This window comes from Heterodontus francisci, chromosome 2 (assembly GCF_036365525.1).
Source record: "Heterodontus francisci isolate sHetFra1 chromosome 2, sHetFra1.hap1, whole genome shotgun sequence".
NCBI lineage: Eukaryota > Metazoa > Chordata > Chondrichthyes > Heterodontiformes > Heterodontidae > Heterodontus > Heterodontus francisci.
In genome coordinates this window covers 192,236,318-192,252,970 of record NC_090372.1, presented here as the reverse complement: position 1 = coordinate 192,252,970, position 16,653 = coordinate 192,236,318, and the positions used below count along the sequence as shown (strand labels likewise).

The following is a 16,653-nucleotide window of genomic DNA, read 5'->3' as shown; positions in this document are numbered from 1 at the left end:
AGGAAAGTCAAGGCACTGAGCCAACACACATCTGCAATTATTCAAAGCCTTCCCTTAGCGCCTTAGCCATCATGTTTTTTAATCTCTTAGTACCAAGGGGTCAGGGGAATTCACTTCTGCAAAGGAGAACCTCCACAAATATGCAAGAATTTTCTTTACTGAAAGCCAATCTGGTAACTCACCAAGAGCTACTGCCAGTTTTTAAAGACATTTGATTCAAATGGCAATGCACTTCCACAGCTAATCACTTTCTTAAATTGTCTTCTTTTCCTCCAGATAAATAGCTGTTCTAAAACCAGCTAAACAAGCTTGTCGGTTTCACACATCATAAGGGATGCCCAGTAGGAAAAGGCCAGCCATAATGATGACCAATGAGCACTTTCACAGGTGAATCTGCTGCCATATCTACAACCTCAATTGCTGCCACTTCCCTGTCAACTCTGTCATTGTTTAAACAATGTATATAGACTGGATGTTATCCAGTTCTACTTTTCATTTGGTATCTGACTTGCTCAAGTATCAGTAACAAAAACACCCAATCAAGAGAACGTAATGAATTGGAAGGGTTTTCGTTGAGTAAGGCACCGAGCAAGAGTGAGCATAAGGAGCTGGTGGTGGGAGAGATAGAGGGACTGCACTCCATAGAGGGTGGAGAAATGACCGACTTCAGATCACGAGCCTAGAGACCTAGATCTTAAGGGCCCATTCTTCAAAACGGTTATGATTAGGGAACATTGATCTTGTGCAGGCAATGGAGAGGGTTTGCACACATATGGTTGAAATGGTGGACAAATGGACAAGTCCACCACCCACATCTACAACACATGAATGGAATGTTTTCCATGGCCTGCAGAACACAGGGCCAAATATGGAGGTGGTGGTGGAAGTGGAGGGGGGGGGGGGTGGGGTGGGGAGGAGAGAGAGAGAGACAGAGATGGTGGGGGGGGGAGAGGGAGAGGGGGGTAGAGAAAGAGAGATCGAGAGAGAGAGTGTGAGTGTTCTTGTGTCTTGGGCATTACTATCAAGGCTAGCATTCATTGCCCAATCCATAGTTGCTCTGAGAAGTTGGTGAACAGTCTTTTTTTAACCCCTGCCACCCGTGTGATTCTTTCTAGCAGTTTGATACAACTGAGTGACCTGCTAGGCTAATTAAGAGAGCAGTTAAGAGTCTACCACATTGGTGTAGGACTGGAGTTACATATGGGTCAAACTGGGTAGGGGCAGAAAATTTCCTTTGGTAAACTAGTTGGCTTTTCCAACAAAACTGCAGCTTGCCACTACCGGAGAAAAGCTGCAGATGGTTGGACCTCCGAGACGGCTGCTTCTGAGTTGAAGGTCAACTCAGGCCACTACGCTCCTGAGAGACCATCCCAGTTACCCATCACAAACTTATCTCACTCAGGGAGGACCTTGTGGGAGGGAATGATTAGGAGCAAGAGAAGGTATATTAGCCAACACAAAAGGTAACATGATTTTAAGAAGCAACTGCCGAGAGAGTGATTGGAAGTTTTTGGCACTTTTTGTTCTGTAAACACGAATTGTGTTTCGAGTTATCAAGTCAACAATTATTTACTAGAAGCACTAGGTTCTCAGTTGTTTCCTGGTTTCGCTGGCTGTCCTGTCCCACGTCCTCCACTTCCTGTATCCCAGTCATGCTATGGGGAGGGAAGTCTTTACACATTCTATTCAACAACATTGCTTTCTGCTTCTGTACTTATCTTCATTGCAATATTATGTAGAATGCAGCAAGTTACACTGATTCTTAAGATTTGCTAGGCTGTATTGCAGGGCACCTCCAGATTTATCCAGGCACCAAAAAATGGAATTTCAGAATTCCTATTCTCTGTTTTATACAACTTCTTGCAGTTGCATGGGTCTCATTTTATCTGTAGTCCCCTGCATTACTGGGGTCATCAGTCATGATTCCAGTCCTGCTCAACAATCAAACATTTCAATACATGGATCAGAATCCTGAGGGCTGGAGTACAAAGAACAAAGAAAATTACAGCACAGGAACAGGCCTTCGGCCCTCCAAGCCTGCACCGATCCAGATCCTCTATCTAAACCTGTCGCCTATTTTCTAAGGGTCTGTATCTCTTTGCTTCCTGCCCATTCATGTATCTGTTTAGATACATCTTAAAAGACGCTATCGTGCCCGCGTCTACCACCTGCGCTGGCAACGCGTTCCAGGCACCCACCACCCTCTGCGTAAAGAACTTTCCACGCATATCCCCCCTAAACTTTTCCCCTCTCACTTTGAACTCGTGACCCCTAGTAATTGAATCCCCCACTCTGGGAAAAAGCTTCTTGCTATCCACCCTGTCTATACCTCTCATGATTTTGTACACCTCAATCAGGTCCCCCCTCAACCTCCGTCTTTCTAATGAAAATAATCCTAATCTACTCAACCTCTCTTCATAGCTAGCGCCCTCCATACCAGGCAACATCCTGGTGAACCTCCTCTGCACCCTCTCCAAAGCATCGACATCCTTTTGGTAATGTGGCGACCAGAACTGCACGCAGTACTCCAAATGTGGCCGAACCAAAGTCTTATACAACTGTAACATGACCTGCCAACTCTTGTATTCAATACCCCGTCCGATGAACGAAAGCATGCCGTATGCCTTCTTGACCACTCTATTGACCTGCGTTGCCACCTCAGGGAACAATGGACTTGAACACCCAAATCTCTCTGTACATCAATTTTCCCCAGGACTTTTCCATTTATTGTATAGTTCACTCTTGAATTGGATCTTCCAAAATGCATCACCTCGCATTTGCCCTGATTGAACTCCATCTGCCATTTCTCTGCCCAACTCTCCAATCTATCTATATTCTGCTGTATTCTCTGACAGTCCCCTTCACTATCTGCTACTCCACCAATCTTAGTGTCGTCTGCAAACTTGCTAATCAGACCACCTATACTTTCCTCCAAATCATTTATGTATATCACAAACAACAGTGGTCCAAGCACGGATCCCTGTGGAACACCACTGGTCACACGTCTCCATTTTGAGAAACTCCCTTCCACTGCTACTCTCTGTCTCCTGTTGCCCAGCCAGTTCTTTATCCATCTAGCTAGTACACCCTGGACCCCATGCGACTTGACTTTCTCCATCAACCTACCATGGGGAACTTTATCAAACGCCTTACTGAAGTCCATGTATATGACATCTACAGCCCTTCCCTCATCAATCAACTTTGTCACTTCCTCAAAGAATTCTATTAAGTTGGTAAGACATGACCTTCCCTGCACAAAACCATGTTGCCGATCACTGATAAGCTCATTTTCTTCCAAATGGGAATAGATCCTATCCCTCAGTATCTTCTCCAGCAGCTTCCCTACCACTGACGTAGTGGATTGTCACATGACGAAAACGTCATGGCAGCTTCCAGGCATTTTCATATAGGATAAGATGATGGGCATTGCACACTAGATGCACATGAATAAAATTAAAATCTTTCCTAATCTTGAAATCGCGATGGTTGCCATATGGATCTTTGAATGCGACATGTATCCGCCAATTGCTTTTGTAACTGCAGGAACATAGAACATAGAACATTAGAACATTACAGCGCAGTACAGGCCCTTCGGCCCTCGATGTTGCGCCGACCTGTGAAACCATCTGACCGACACTATTCCATTTTCATCCATATGTCTATCCAATGACCACTTAAATGCCCTTAAAGTTGGCGAGTCTACTACTGTTGCAGGCAGGGCGTTCCACGCCCCTACTACTCTCTGTGTAAAGAAACTACCTCTGACATCTGTCCTATATCTATCACCCCTCAACTTAAAGCTATGTACCCTCGTGTTTGCCATCACCATCCGAGGAAAAAGGCTCTCACTATCCACCCTGTCCAACCCTCTGATTATCTTATATGTCTCTATTAAGTCACCTCTTCTCCTCCTCCTCTCCAACGAAAACAACCTCAAGTCCCTCAGCCTTTCCTCGTAAGACCTTCCCTCCATACCAGGCAACATCCTAGTAAATCTCCTCTGCACCCTTTCCAAAGCTTCCACATCCTTCCCATAATGCGGTGACCAGAACTGCACGCAATACTCCAGGTGCGGCCGCACCAGAGTTCTGTACAGCTGCAGCATGACCTCGTGGCTCCTAAACTCGATCCCCCTACTAATAAAAGCTAACACACCATATGCCTTCTTAACAGCTCTATTAACCTGGGTGGCAACTTTCAGGGATTTATGTACCTGGACACCAAGATCTCTCTGCTCATCTACACTACCAAGAATCTTTCCATTAGCCCAGTATTCTGCAATCCTGTTACTCCTTCCGAAGTGAATCACCTCACACTTTTCCGCATTAAACTCCATTTGCCATCTCTCAGCCCAGCTCTGCAGCCTATCTATGTCCCTCTGTAACCTACAACATCCTTCGGCACTATCCACAACTCCACCGACCTTCGTGTCATCCGCAAATTTACTAACCCACCCTTCTACACCCTCATCCAGGTCATTTATAAAAATGACAAACAGCAGTGGCCCCAAAACAGATCCTTGCGGTACACCACTAGAAACTATACTCCAGGATGAACATTTACCATCAACCACCACCCTCTGTCTTCTTTCAGCTAGCCAATTTCTGATCCAAAGCACTAATTCACCTTCAATCCCATACTTCTGTATTTTCTGCAATAGCTTACCGTGGGGAACTTTATCAAACGCCTTACTGAAATCCATGTAGACCACATCCACGGCTTTACCCTCATCCACCTGTTTGGTCACCTTCTCAAAAAACTCAATAAGGTTTGTGAGGCACGACCTACCCTTCACAAAACCGTGCTGACTATCGCTAATGAACTTATTCTTTTCAAGATGATTATAAATCCTATCTCTTATAACCTTTTCCAACATTTTACCCACAACCGAAGTAAGGCTCACAGGTCTATAATTACCAGGGCTGTCTCTACTCCCCTTCTTGAACAAGGGGACAACATTTGCTATCCTCCAGTCTTCCGGCACTATTCCTGTCGACAATGACGACATAAAAATCAAGGACAAAGGCTCTGCAATCTCCTCCCTGGCTTCCCAGAGGATCCTAGGATAAATCCCATCTGGCCCAGGGGACTTATCTATTTTCACACTTTCCAAAATTGATAACACCTCCTCCTTGTGAACCTCAATCCCATCTAGCCTAGTAGTCTGTATCTCAGTATTCTCCTCGACAACATTTTCTTTCTCCACTGTAAATACTGACGAAAAATATTCATTTAACACTTCCCCTATCTCCTCCGATTCCACACACAACTTCCCACTGCTATCCTTGATTGGCCCTAACCTATCTCTAGTCATTCTTTTATTCCTGATATACCTATAGAAAGCCTTAGGGTTTTCTTTGATCCTATCCGCCAATGACTTCTCGTGTCCTCTCCTTGCTCTTCTTATCTCTCCCTTTGTTTGTAGAACAGGATAGTTCTCGCCCTTTGTTCGCCCGCTTCCCTTTGGAAGGATGTGAACTGCATGGCCCTCCTGAATAGAGCATCTGTGACCATCTTAATGCATGGGTGAGTATTTCCTGATTAATATGGCAAAGACCACCTAACGTTATCTAGAAGTTATCAATTGCAAAAAAATTTAGGGCAGTGGTAATGTTGCTGGGTACACACTGTGCTGCTCTCTGGTTGAAGTGAACTCCAGGTTCTCACCAAGCAGTTGGCTTACTCCCAAATAGCCTCTGAGAGAAAGTGAAGCCTTCTAAGTCACCAACCATTGTAAGGCTCTGCCCAAAACATTAATCTGCAGCCCGTGATGAGTGGGTAAGATGTGCTTAGGGAAGAGACTCTGATACCTCAGTCTAAGAACTTTCAATTTAACCTCTTCCATGTACTCACTCACCCTCAGCAGTGAAGCCAGTAGTGGTATTGCCTTATTCCCCAATCATTTCGAGATCAGCCAACGGAGCTTTGCAGAACCACCTCCATTTCACTCTTAGGTAGCTCTATCACTTCTCTGCGGTCTCCAGGGTCAGGTTGCAAGTCTGTATGGTTCTTAGCTCAGCCTTCAGATTAGGTATGTCAGCATTCACAGTCCCATAGAAAAGCTACAGCACAGAAAGAGGCTATTCAGCCCATCAAGTCTGCGCCAGCTGAAAAAAAACTAGCCGCCCAATCTAATCCCACTTTCCAGCACCTGGTCTGTAGCCTTGCAGGTTACAGCACTTCAAATGCAGGTCCCCTTCCTAATAATATTGTGTTGAGCAGAACCACCATTTCCATCCTCCCATCCCACCCTTCCTCCCACTCGACTAACCTAAGTTCTGCCAATGCTTATCCTCCTCCTATTTATAGGGAAATTCATGTCCCCAGTACAAATCAGTACTTTGAGCAGAGCTGGCTAAAATGGCAGCATTTATACAGTGGCAAAAATTATTTGGAGTGTAAGATGAGAAATGGGTTGAGGGGTTAGCCGCATCCCTTGACCCTATTTTACAAACGGCCCTGAAAGGGCACTGATACTTTCTTTTGGAGGATAATTCAGATAGTTTGTTTTTTAAGCAGAGAACTTGCAAGGTAGCCTCTGAGAACACATTTTACTTCATACATTACCCAGCGCTGCAAAATGAGAAGTAATTTGGAGGAAAATTCAGCCCAATGACTATCAAAATAAAATATCAATTGTTCAGATAACTGCACAGTTATTCCTAGTTTGCGAGATTGATAAGAATGAACATTATGGGAACTCTGAACCCAAGAGAAAGATGCCATTAGTCTAAACATTTCTTACCTATTATTTGCATGCAAGAATAGATATTCCTTACTTGGAAATAAAATTGCATCCACCAATGTAATTGCACGATTGAACAGACTGGCATACCAATGAAGTGTCCCAATGCATTCAATCTCTTCATGAACTATTTTTTGGATTCAAGAGTAGATTTCCCATACTATTGCTCATGATAAGTCAAAGCATATGATGCATTATAAGGGCAGAAATGTTATACCATGTACCTATTAATGTATTATTCAGCTACTAATGTGGACCTGTGCTTATAGTGGCGTCTCCCTGTAAAACTACAAGATCTAATCACTGTGAGTAAGCAAATTCTGAGGCCAATTGCAGCCAAACTGCCAAGCATACACTACTTTTTCCTTTTTTTTTTTTAAAAAGGAAAATTCCTTGTATGTAACCTAGTTCCTTTGATGTGGGGCGGGGGGGGGGGGGGGTGCAGGTGGCATCCAGAACAAGGGGGCACAGTCTTAGATTTAGGGTTAGGCCACTCAGGAGTGAAATCAGAAAGCACAAAGGGGTGTGGAGATCTGGAACTCTCTCGTCCAAAATACTATGCATGCTGGGTCAATTGAAATTTTATAGAAAGGGAGGAACTTAGAACAATCAGCATCACTAGGGAAAAAGTACTGAGCAAACTATTGGGATTGAAGGCAGACAAGTTCCCAGGGCCTGATGGCCTACATCCTAGGGTCTTAAAGGAAGTGGCAGCGGAGATAGTGGATCCATTCGTTATAATATTCCAAAATTCCCTGGATGCGGGAAAGGTTCCAGTGGATTGGAAAAAAGCTAATATAACGCCCTTTTTCAAAAAGGGAGGGAGGCAGGAAGTAGGAAACTATAGGCCAGTTAGTTTAACATCTGTCGTTGGGAAATTGTTGGAATCCATTGTTAAGGAAGTGATAACAAGACACTTAGAAAGTCAAAACGCAATCCATCAGAGTCAGCATGGTTTTATGAAGGGTAAATTGTGTTTGACTAATTTGCTAGAGTTCTTCAAAGCTGTAATAAGCAAAGTGGATAATGGGGATCCTGTAGATGTAGTATATCTGGACTTCCAGAAGGCATTTGATAAGGTGCCACACAAAAGGTTAATACACAAGGTAAGATCACATGGGGTTAGGGGTAATTTATTAGCTTGGATAGAGGATTGGCTAACCAACAGAAAACAGAGTCGGGATAAATGGGTCTTTTTCTGGTTGGCAAGATGTAACTAGTGGGGTGCCACAGGGTTCGATCCTCGGACCCCAACTATTTACAATCTACATTAATGACTTGGATACAGGGAAAGAAGGTACTATAGCCAAATGTGCAGATGACACTAAAATAGGTGGGATAGTAAGTTGCAATAAAGAAATAAGAAGTTTACAAATGGATATGAATAGGTTAGGTGAATGGGCCAAAATTTGGCAGATGGAGTTTAATATGGAGAAGTGTGAGGTTATCCATTTTGGTCAGAATAATAGAAAGGCAAATTATCATCTAAATGGAGAGAAACGCCAGAGTGCTTCGGTGCAGAGGGATCTGGGTGTCCTCGTGCATGAATCTCAGAAAACTAGTATGCAGGTGCAGCAGGTAATAAGGAAGGCAAATGGAATTTCGGCATTTATTGCTAAAGGAATAGAGTATAAAAGTAGGGAAGTGTTGCTGCAACTGTACAAGGCATTAATGAGACTGCACCTGGAGTACTGCGTACAGTTTTGGTCCCCTTACTTGAGGGGGGATGTAGTTGCATTGGAGGCAACTCAGAGGAGGTTCACTAGATTGATTCCAGAGATGAGGGGTTTGTCGTATGAAGAGAGATTGAGCAGTTTAAGCCTTTACTCTCCAGAGTTTAGAAGAATGAGAGGAGATCTAATTGAGGTATCTAAGATGATTAAGGGATTGACAAAGTAGATGTAGAGAAGATGGTTCCTCTGGTGGGGCAATCTAGAACGAGAGGTCATAGTTTTAGGATAAGGGGTAGCAGATTTAAAACAGAGATGAGGAGAAATTACTTCTCTCAAAGGGTCGTGAGTCTGTGGAATTCACTACCCAGAGTGCGGTGGATGCTGGGACATTGAGTAAATTTGAGGAGATAGACAGATTTTTAATTAGTAATGGGTTGAAGGGTTATGGAGAAGAGGCAGGCAAGTGGAGTTGAGGCCGAGATGAGATCAGCCATGATCGTATTGAATGGCGGAGCAGGCTCGAGGGGCTGAATTGCCTACTCCTGCTCCTAGTTCTTATGTTGAATTAAAAAAATAGACTTTTGTTAGAAAAGGTTATCAAGAGATATGGATTCAAGCTGGTAATGGAGTTAAGGTACAGACTGGCATAATCTGACAACAAGGCTGACTCTTGTTCTTACGCACATTATTTTGTTGCTACGGTGATTTCATGTCTCTAATATGATAAAGTCAGCCTGACTGTTGGTGAACCAAAGAAGCTAACAGCACAGGAGAGCATTCAGCCCATTGTGTTGGTGCTTGTTCTTTTCTAGAGCAGTTCAAAGCTAATTTCACTGCTCTCCTATCCCCATAGCTCTGTATCTGTCCCAACTCCAAATACTTATCCAATTTTCCATTGAAAGATGAAATGGTCTTTCCCAAATACTCCTTGGGGCAAAGCATTCTATGTTTCAATCACACACTGTATAGGAAATTTGTCATAAACTCGAATAAATCTCTTCTTAGCTTTCCCTGCTCCAGTGGAAATACTTCCATAATCTCAAGTCTCTCCTCATAACTATCGTTTCCCATCCCTGCTATCAACTTAATGATGTACGCTGTATGCTCTCTGTTGCTTTAACGTCCCTTCTATAAAACTGCACGCAATAGTTTAATTTTGGTTTGTTACAGTACCCTGAACAATGGTTGGTATATATTTATCAATACTTATTTAAATGGGGTAAAGCTAGGTGAAGAAGAAAAGCAAATTAATTTAGGGGTTCAGGTTTACAAAATATTAAAAGCAGCACATCAAGTAGATTTGGCTATTAAAAAAGCTAATGGAACACCAGGTGTGATGGCAAGAAGTATGGAATATAAAAGTTAACACGTAATTGCGAACCTATATAAAATCAAAATAAGGTTGGAGTATAAAGTGCTGTTTTGGTCTCCACACTATGGGAAGGTTGTTGATGTAATAGAGAGGGTACTGTGCAGATCCACTAGGATGCTATCTGGTATAAGAAAATACAAATATAAAAAAAGGGCTTGAAAAAATTCGGGCCACTCTCTATTAGAAGTGAGGAAATAAAGTGATTCAACAGCAATGTTTAAATTTACGAAGGGACAGGTTTTCAGTGATTGAGGGGTCTACAACAAGGTAACATGGACACAAGATTAACTGTACAAGTTTAGGACAGAGAGAAGAAACTTTCTTTTTTTAAACTTTGCACATGGGGTTGTGAGGCTGTGGAATGCACTACTAGAGTTAGTGATTAAAGTAGTAGCCTTGGGGGTGAAATTCAACTATAGCGGGGGTACTACACAGGTGGTAGTGGAGTGGCCACCTCCCTACCATTCCATTGAAGTCAATGCACCCCCACCAAAGTTAAATTTCATCCCCCATGTTAACATTTAAGAATATGTTAAATAGTTGTAGGAAAGAAGAAGAATGGGAAAAAGATGGGCAGGTGGGACTATTGTTCACGTGGAGGATAACCACCAACTGTTGAACAGAATGGCTTTCTGTGATGTAATTTCTATCTAATATTGTACTCCTCCCTTTATTCTCCTATTTATAAAACCCAAAACATTGTTGGCTCTGTAATTTTTTTATGGTTTTATCTATCTGAAATCTCACTTTCAGGAAATTATGTATTTGAACCCTTGGTGTCTCAGTTCATCCACACCCTTTGGTGACTTTTCATTAAGTGCATTCTCCAATTCTTTCTGCTTCCTCCCAAAATGTATTACTTAACACATATCCACATTAAATTACATTCTACACTCGTTTCCCTATTCTGTTAACCTATGTCTCTTGGAGTCATGTACACTGTTAACCAAGCTCCACTTTGTGTCACAGCAAATTTTGGGATTGTGCTCCCTATGTCCAAGTTCAAATGGCCTATATATACAGAGATCACAACTGGGCACAGCACTGACGCCTGGGGTACAACATTTCGACCCCTTCTACAATCCAAGTATTTATCTTCTTTATCTCCTAGCTGTCAGCAAAACTTCCATTCACGTCACTACATTACCTCATTTCTTTCTGGTAAGTCTTTGTGAAACACCTCAGTGAACACCTGCTGAAAATGCATATATACATCTGTTGCAATTCCTTTATCTATTCAATATGTCACCTCTTCAAAAAGAAACTTGTACGTTTGTCAAACAATATTTGGGTTTAGTAAATCCATGCTGGCTGCCTTTAGTTATTTCACATTTACCTATTTTACTTATCAATTATATCTTCATGGAATCTGACAGCACGGATGGCGGCCACTCGTACCATAGGTCTTTGCCAGCTCTTTGAAAGCTATTCAATTAGTGCCACTCTCCTGCTCTTTACCCCATAGTCCTACAAATTTCTCCTTTTAAGTATTTATCCAATTCCCTTTTTAAAGTTACTTCTAATTCTGATTTCACCATCCTTTCAGCAGTGCATTCCAGATCATCATAACGCACTGTGTAAAAAGATGTCTCATCTCTTTTGCCAATTACCTTAAAACAGTGTCCTCTAGTTACTGACCTCTCTGCCAGTGGATACAGTGTCTCCTTATTTACCCCTATCAAAACACTTCACGATTTTGAATGACTCTATTAAATCCTCCCTTAACCTTCTCTGCTCTAAGGCGAACAATTCCAGCTTCTCTAGTCTCTCCATGCAACTGAAGTCTTCAACCCTTGAATTCATCCTAAGAATTCTCCCACAATTAACACTTAGATTAACGGGTCTGTAGTTATTCTGTTTATCCTTCACTCCCTTCTTCAACAAAGATGTTACATTGGCTGCTCTCCAGTCCAATAGCACAATTTGCATATTTAAGGAGAATTGGAAAATTGTGCCCAAAACTTGTGCCATCAAGGCTTAAGTTCTACAAGTTTTTTTTAGAATTAGTTCCTAAACAGAGCTTCATTTCAATTAGAGTTTCACGATTTGATGAGGAACTTAGCAGGGTCAACATCAATCAGGAGTTTAATTGCTCTTCAGTTTGCAAATCAGAACACATGATAAAACATCTGTTTTTCATTAATTTTAGAAAAAGGTTAGATCACTAAAGTGATATTTTAACATTGTAAGGTACAGACATTCTAACCCCTGCATTACTAAAGTAGTTTCTGTTGGTGGGGGAATTTTCTGCAATGCAAAATACTGTACTGGCGTTCTTTTAAAAAAAAAACATATGATATGCGCCAATTAGCCACAAGAAATTTGACGAGAATAATTTGCCGATAATCGTGACACAGAAAGTGTGACGCAACAGACAAGAAATGTGCACACACATACCATTTTTATTATTAAAGCTAGCAGATCTCCCATGGCGTTGCTCACGGTGAGTCGGAGGAAACGTTGTTTTATCTCCTGTAACGTACAATACATTATCAGGGCCACTGACTGATGCTGACTGAATAAGTCAAATTGTGTTTTTTATTACACAGCATTATGGGAGTATGTGTGTATTTTTGGGTCATATTCCATAATTATTTGTGTATAACGTATAAATCAGTGTCTCCAACTACACGTTTGTTTACTTTTGCCTCTTACCTTGTATAAAAAAATCCCAGAGGAAGGTGATATAAAAGATGATCCATGTTGCATGTGCTGTATATGGAGTCTTTTGGGCTTTGGTTTGTTAACGTTGGCACATTGGACCTAGCACTGGAAGGGTGGGATGGGGTCAGGTAAGGACAGAGGGATGTGGCGATGTGGATTGCAGGAATTACTATGCTGGGGGCAGGTGCCTTTCAGGGTGTGGGGTGCTGAAATAGTGGAGTCTGTGTCAAGATATGATAGGATGAGGCTTCTGGTTTGTTTCAGTGCCAGAAAGGTGGTGCTGAGCTGTAATTGGGATGTAAAACCACTGGGGAAAGTTATGAGGTATAGGAGTGCGAGAGGGGTCGTGGGGTGTGGGAACAGTGAGAGAGAAGTGGTAAGATGCAACAAGGTGTTCTTGGGGTAAGTGTCCAGGAATGGTGATGGGAGTAGTAGGAGCTGAATTCGGAGGTTTGAGTACAATATGTTGGAGCATGCATTGGTATGATGTTGGGATTTGGGGTGGTGAGAGCATTGTAGTCTAAGTGCATTGGGGAAGCAGAGATCATAGGTGTGAGGGGTTCAGAAACTGATAAGGTCTTTTGGAAAGAATGGGAGAGTGAGCTCAGGAGAAAGGGCAAACGGGAAGAGAGAAAAGCTATGAATGCTCAGGTGGGAGGAGCAGGAAGTTAAGAAAAGGGAAGCTGCAACAGTGAGCTCAGGAACACTTGTACTTAAAATAATATAGCTCAGTATGGATTTTAACTAATGCAGGTTTCTCCACCTCAATGCTAAAAGAAAGCCATTTGAAAATCCTATATTCCCTGCATCCTATCCAACTGAGAAAGTTGGACTCCCAGCATGAACAGGAAGTAACTTAATATTTGAATAAGTGGCCTTGATGACTATTTTATGACATCACTAACCAATCTGCATCTATTTGCTTTACATTACAGGGTTAGGAACAAAGAGTTTTTGCTGCATCTTGCCAAATAGGATTTCATTAATGAAAGGCAATAAATGTTCATGATGATAACTGTGCCCTAGACTTTCATTTTGAGGATTCTTCGTATTTTACCATGTTTAATACCTATATGTCCTGGCATACATCCAATGCTATTAGCAAGCTAGTGTGTTAAGCGTGGACAGACACCATTACAAGTTATTTGTTTCCATGCTATTAGCACGATAGCTTGCAACAGAGCCAAGGGTGTGACAAGGTGGATTTGCACCATCAAGAGTTGTTATTTAGTTGATAGTGATACTATAGATTACCTGCTTGCAGCGATTCTGCCATTGTTTGTCTTCTATGTGAGATAATGCTATGGTATATATATATCCAATCAATCTGGTATCCATGATATAGTGCTTAGGATCCAAAGTATTTGTCAAACTGGTAAATGAAGACTGAACAGCTCTGCACTCAGTGTATGCTTTCATGACAGGGAGGAGGAAGTTACACATCTGAATGACTATTCTCCCAGGTAGTAAAGACTTTGATGGAAAAGAAAATCGGGCAAAGTGTGAATTTATCATTGCTCATTTTCCTCTACCCCCGCAGATCATTTTACACCACGAAACCGTCCATTTCTCCAATGGGCTGTCAGGTGTCCCCTCTCCAATCTCCTTACTTCACACTCAGCATTCCCACAAATTCTCTTCTCTATTTACCCCCACCAACAGAGTCAAGATTAATCGAGACTTTTGTGGATAAAAAGGAAATCAGATAGTTGCTAAAAAGATTTAGATATAGTAGTCAGTTGAAAACGGAATACTACAAGATATGGGGAGCAAGAAGGAAACTGGGATTAGACTATGTGGCTCTTGTGGAGAAAAACACTTATGCAGACTTAATAAGCCAAATAGCCTGTGTGTGTTGTAAGATTCTACAAATTTCAATATGTATCAACAACAATGAATTACATATCAAATATAATATGCTTTATTTGGCCACACAAGTGCCAGTGAATGCAGTCTGAGCCCATGTTACCTAGAAAAGATTATAACATATGAAGGATGAAATCAGAAAAGGCCATTTGACCAATCCAAATTGTTCTGTCATCCAGATCTTGATTAAGAATCAATTTTTCATCTTTTTCCTATCCTAAACCTAATTATCACTACTCTTCCCTGAATCAGCGAGTGATGTCCTTTTCTCTAAGTGGCAGCAAATTGCATAAATTATCTAATTTAAGAAGTTATTCCAGGCATTAAGATTTGTTTGTGGCTTCCTCAGTTTTTAATCATGTCTTCTAGTTCTCTTCTCCTGGGTCTGTGCAAGAACCTAAGAACAGTCAAGAATGAGAAAAACTTATTCCACAAACGTCTTTACTCTTTTCATATATACTGCGTTTTGAACAAATGTTTTCATCTCTACTACTCTGTCAGGAAGATTATTCCAAGCAGTTATCACACCGAACAAAACAATATTCCTAATTTTTTTTAATTTAGTATTTCTTTATTTCAATTGTTATTCCTGTGGTCCTAATTTCCATTAAATATTCTGGGTTTACCTTATGTACATATGTTCAAGGCGCAAAATAATGTATTTTTGAAATAGGAGCTGGAGTAGGCCATTTGGCCCTTTGAGCCTCCTCCACCATTCATTAAGATCACGGCTGATCTTCTACCTCAATTCCACCTTCCCGCACTGTCCCCATATTCCTTAATTCCCTTAGCACCCAAAAATCTATCTACCTCTGTCTTGAATATACTCAGAGGCTGAGAATCCTTTCTGGGGTACAGAATTGCAAAGATTCACAAAGCTTTCAGTGAAGAAATTTCTCCTCGTCTCAGTCCTAATGGCCAACCCCTTAATCTAAGACTGTGACCCCATGTTCTACATCCCCCAGCCAAGGGAAAATATCTTCTCAACATCTATCTACCCTTAAGAATTTTATATGTTTCAATTCAATCACCTCTCTTTCTTCTAAACTCCAGGAAATTTAGGCCTGCTCTACTCAATCTCTCCTCATAGGACAATCCCCTTATCCCAGGAACCAGTTTAGTGAACCTTTGTTGCACTCACTCTAGAGCAATTATGTCCTTCCTTAGGTAAGGAAACCAAAACAGCACACAAGTACTCAAGGTTGGCCTCACCTGTATAATTAAAGTAAGACTTCTTTTCTCATACTCCAATCCCTTTGTAACAGAAGCTAACATACCATTTGCCTTCCTAATTGCTTGCTATACCTGTATGTTAACTTTCTGTGATTCATGTACAAGGCCACCCAGATCCTTCTGAATGCAAACATTTCCCAATCTCTCACCATTCAAAAAACATTCTTCTTTTTTTTTATTTTTCCTACCAAAGTGGATAACATCACTGTTCACCACATTGTATTCCATCTGTCATGTTCTTGCCCACTCACCCACCTGTCTTTATCCCTCTGCAGCCTCTTTGTGTTCTCCTCATCACTTAGTTTCCCACCTAACTTTGTATCAACAACAAACTTGGATACATTACACTCAGTTCCCTCGTCTAAGTCATTAAAATGGATTGTAAATAGTTGAAGCCCAAGTACTGATCCTTGCAGTACCCCGCTAGTTACAGCCTGCCAAACTGAAAATGACCTCTTTATTCCTACACTCTATTTTCTGTACATTAACCAATCCTCAATCCATGCTAATATATTACCCCCAATCTCATGAGCCTAATTTTGTGTAATAATCTCTTGTGTGGCACCTTTTCGAATGCATTTTGAAAATCCAAATACACTACATTCACTGGTTCCCCCTTATCCATCTTACTGGTTACATCGTCAAAAGTCACTAACAGAATTGTCAAACATTATTTCCCTTTGATAAATCTGTGTTGATTCTGCTTAATCATATTATGATTTTCTAAGTACCCTGTTACCATGTCCCTTATAGTACATTCAAACATTTTGCCTGCTACTGATGTTAGGCTAACTGACCTATAGTTCCCCGTTTTCTCTCTTCTTCCTTTCTTAAATAGCGGGATTATGTTTGCTACTTTATAATCCTTGGAAACTGTTCTAGAATGCAAGGATACCTGGAAGATCAAAACCATTATCTCTGCAGCTATCTCTTAAAACCCTAGAATGCAGGTCGCCAAGTCCTGAGGGATTTGTTGCCACTTAGTCCCATTAATTTCTCCAGTCCTATTTCTTTAAGTTCCTCATTCTTGCTAGACCCCTGTTTCTCCATTACTTAGGGAATATTTTTGTGTCTTCTACTGTGAAGACAGATACAAAATA

The 16,653-nt window shown here is 41.5% G+C and overlaps 1 protein-coding gene across 5 annotated transcripts in view; it reads right to left on the bottom strand.

Moving 5' to 3' along the window:
- LOC137349461 (disco-interacting protein 2 homolog C) overlaps nucleotides 1–16,653 on the bottom strand; it is a 635,092-nt gene that overhangs the window by 165,398 nt on the left and 453,041 nt on the right. For 3 of the 5 annotated variants that reach the window (XM_068014972.1, XM_068014974.1, XM_068014975.1), the window contains one exon: nucleotides 12,188–12,262. The exons of the other annotated variants lie outside the window; for them this stretch is intronic. In XM_068014972.1, coding sequence (XP_067871073.1) covers nucleotides 12,188–12,262 — 75 coding nt within the window. The remainder of the gene's footprint in view (nucleotides 1–12,187; nucleotides 12,263–16,653) is intronic. 5 annotated transcript variants of the gene reach the window in all.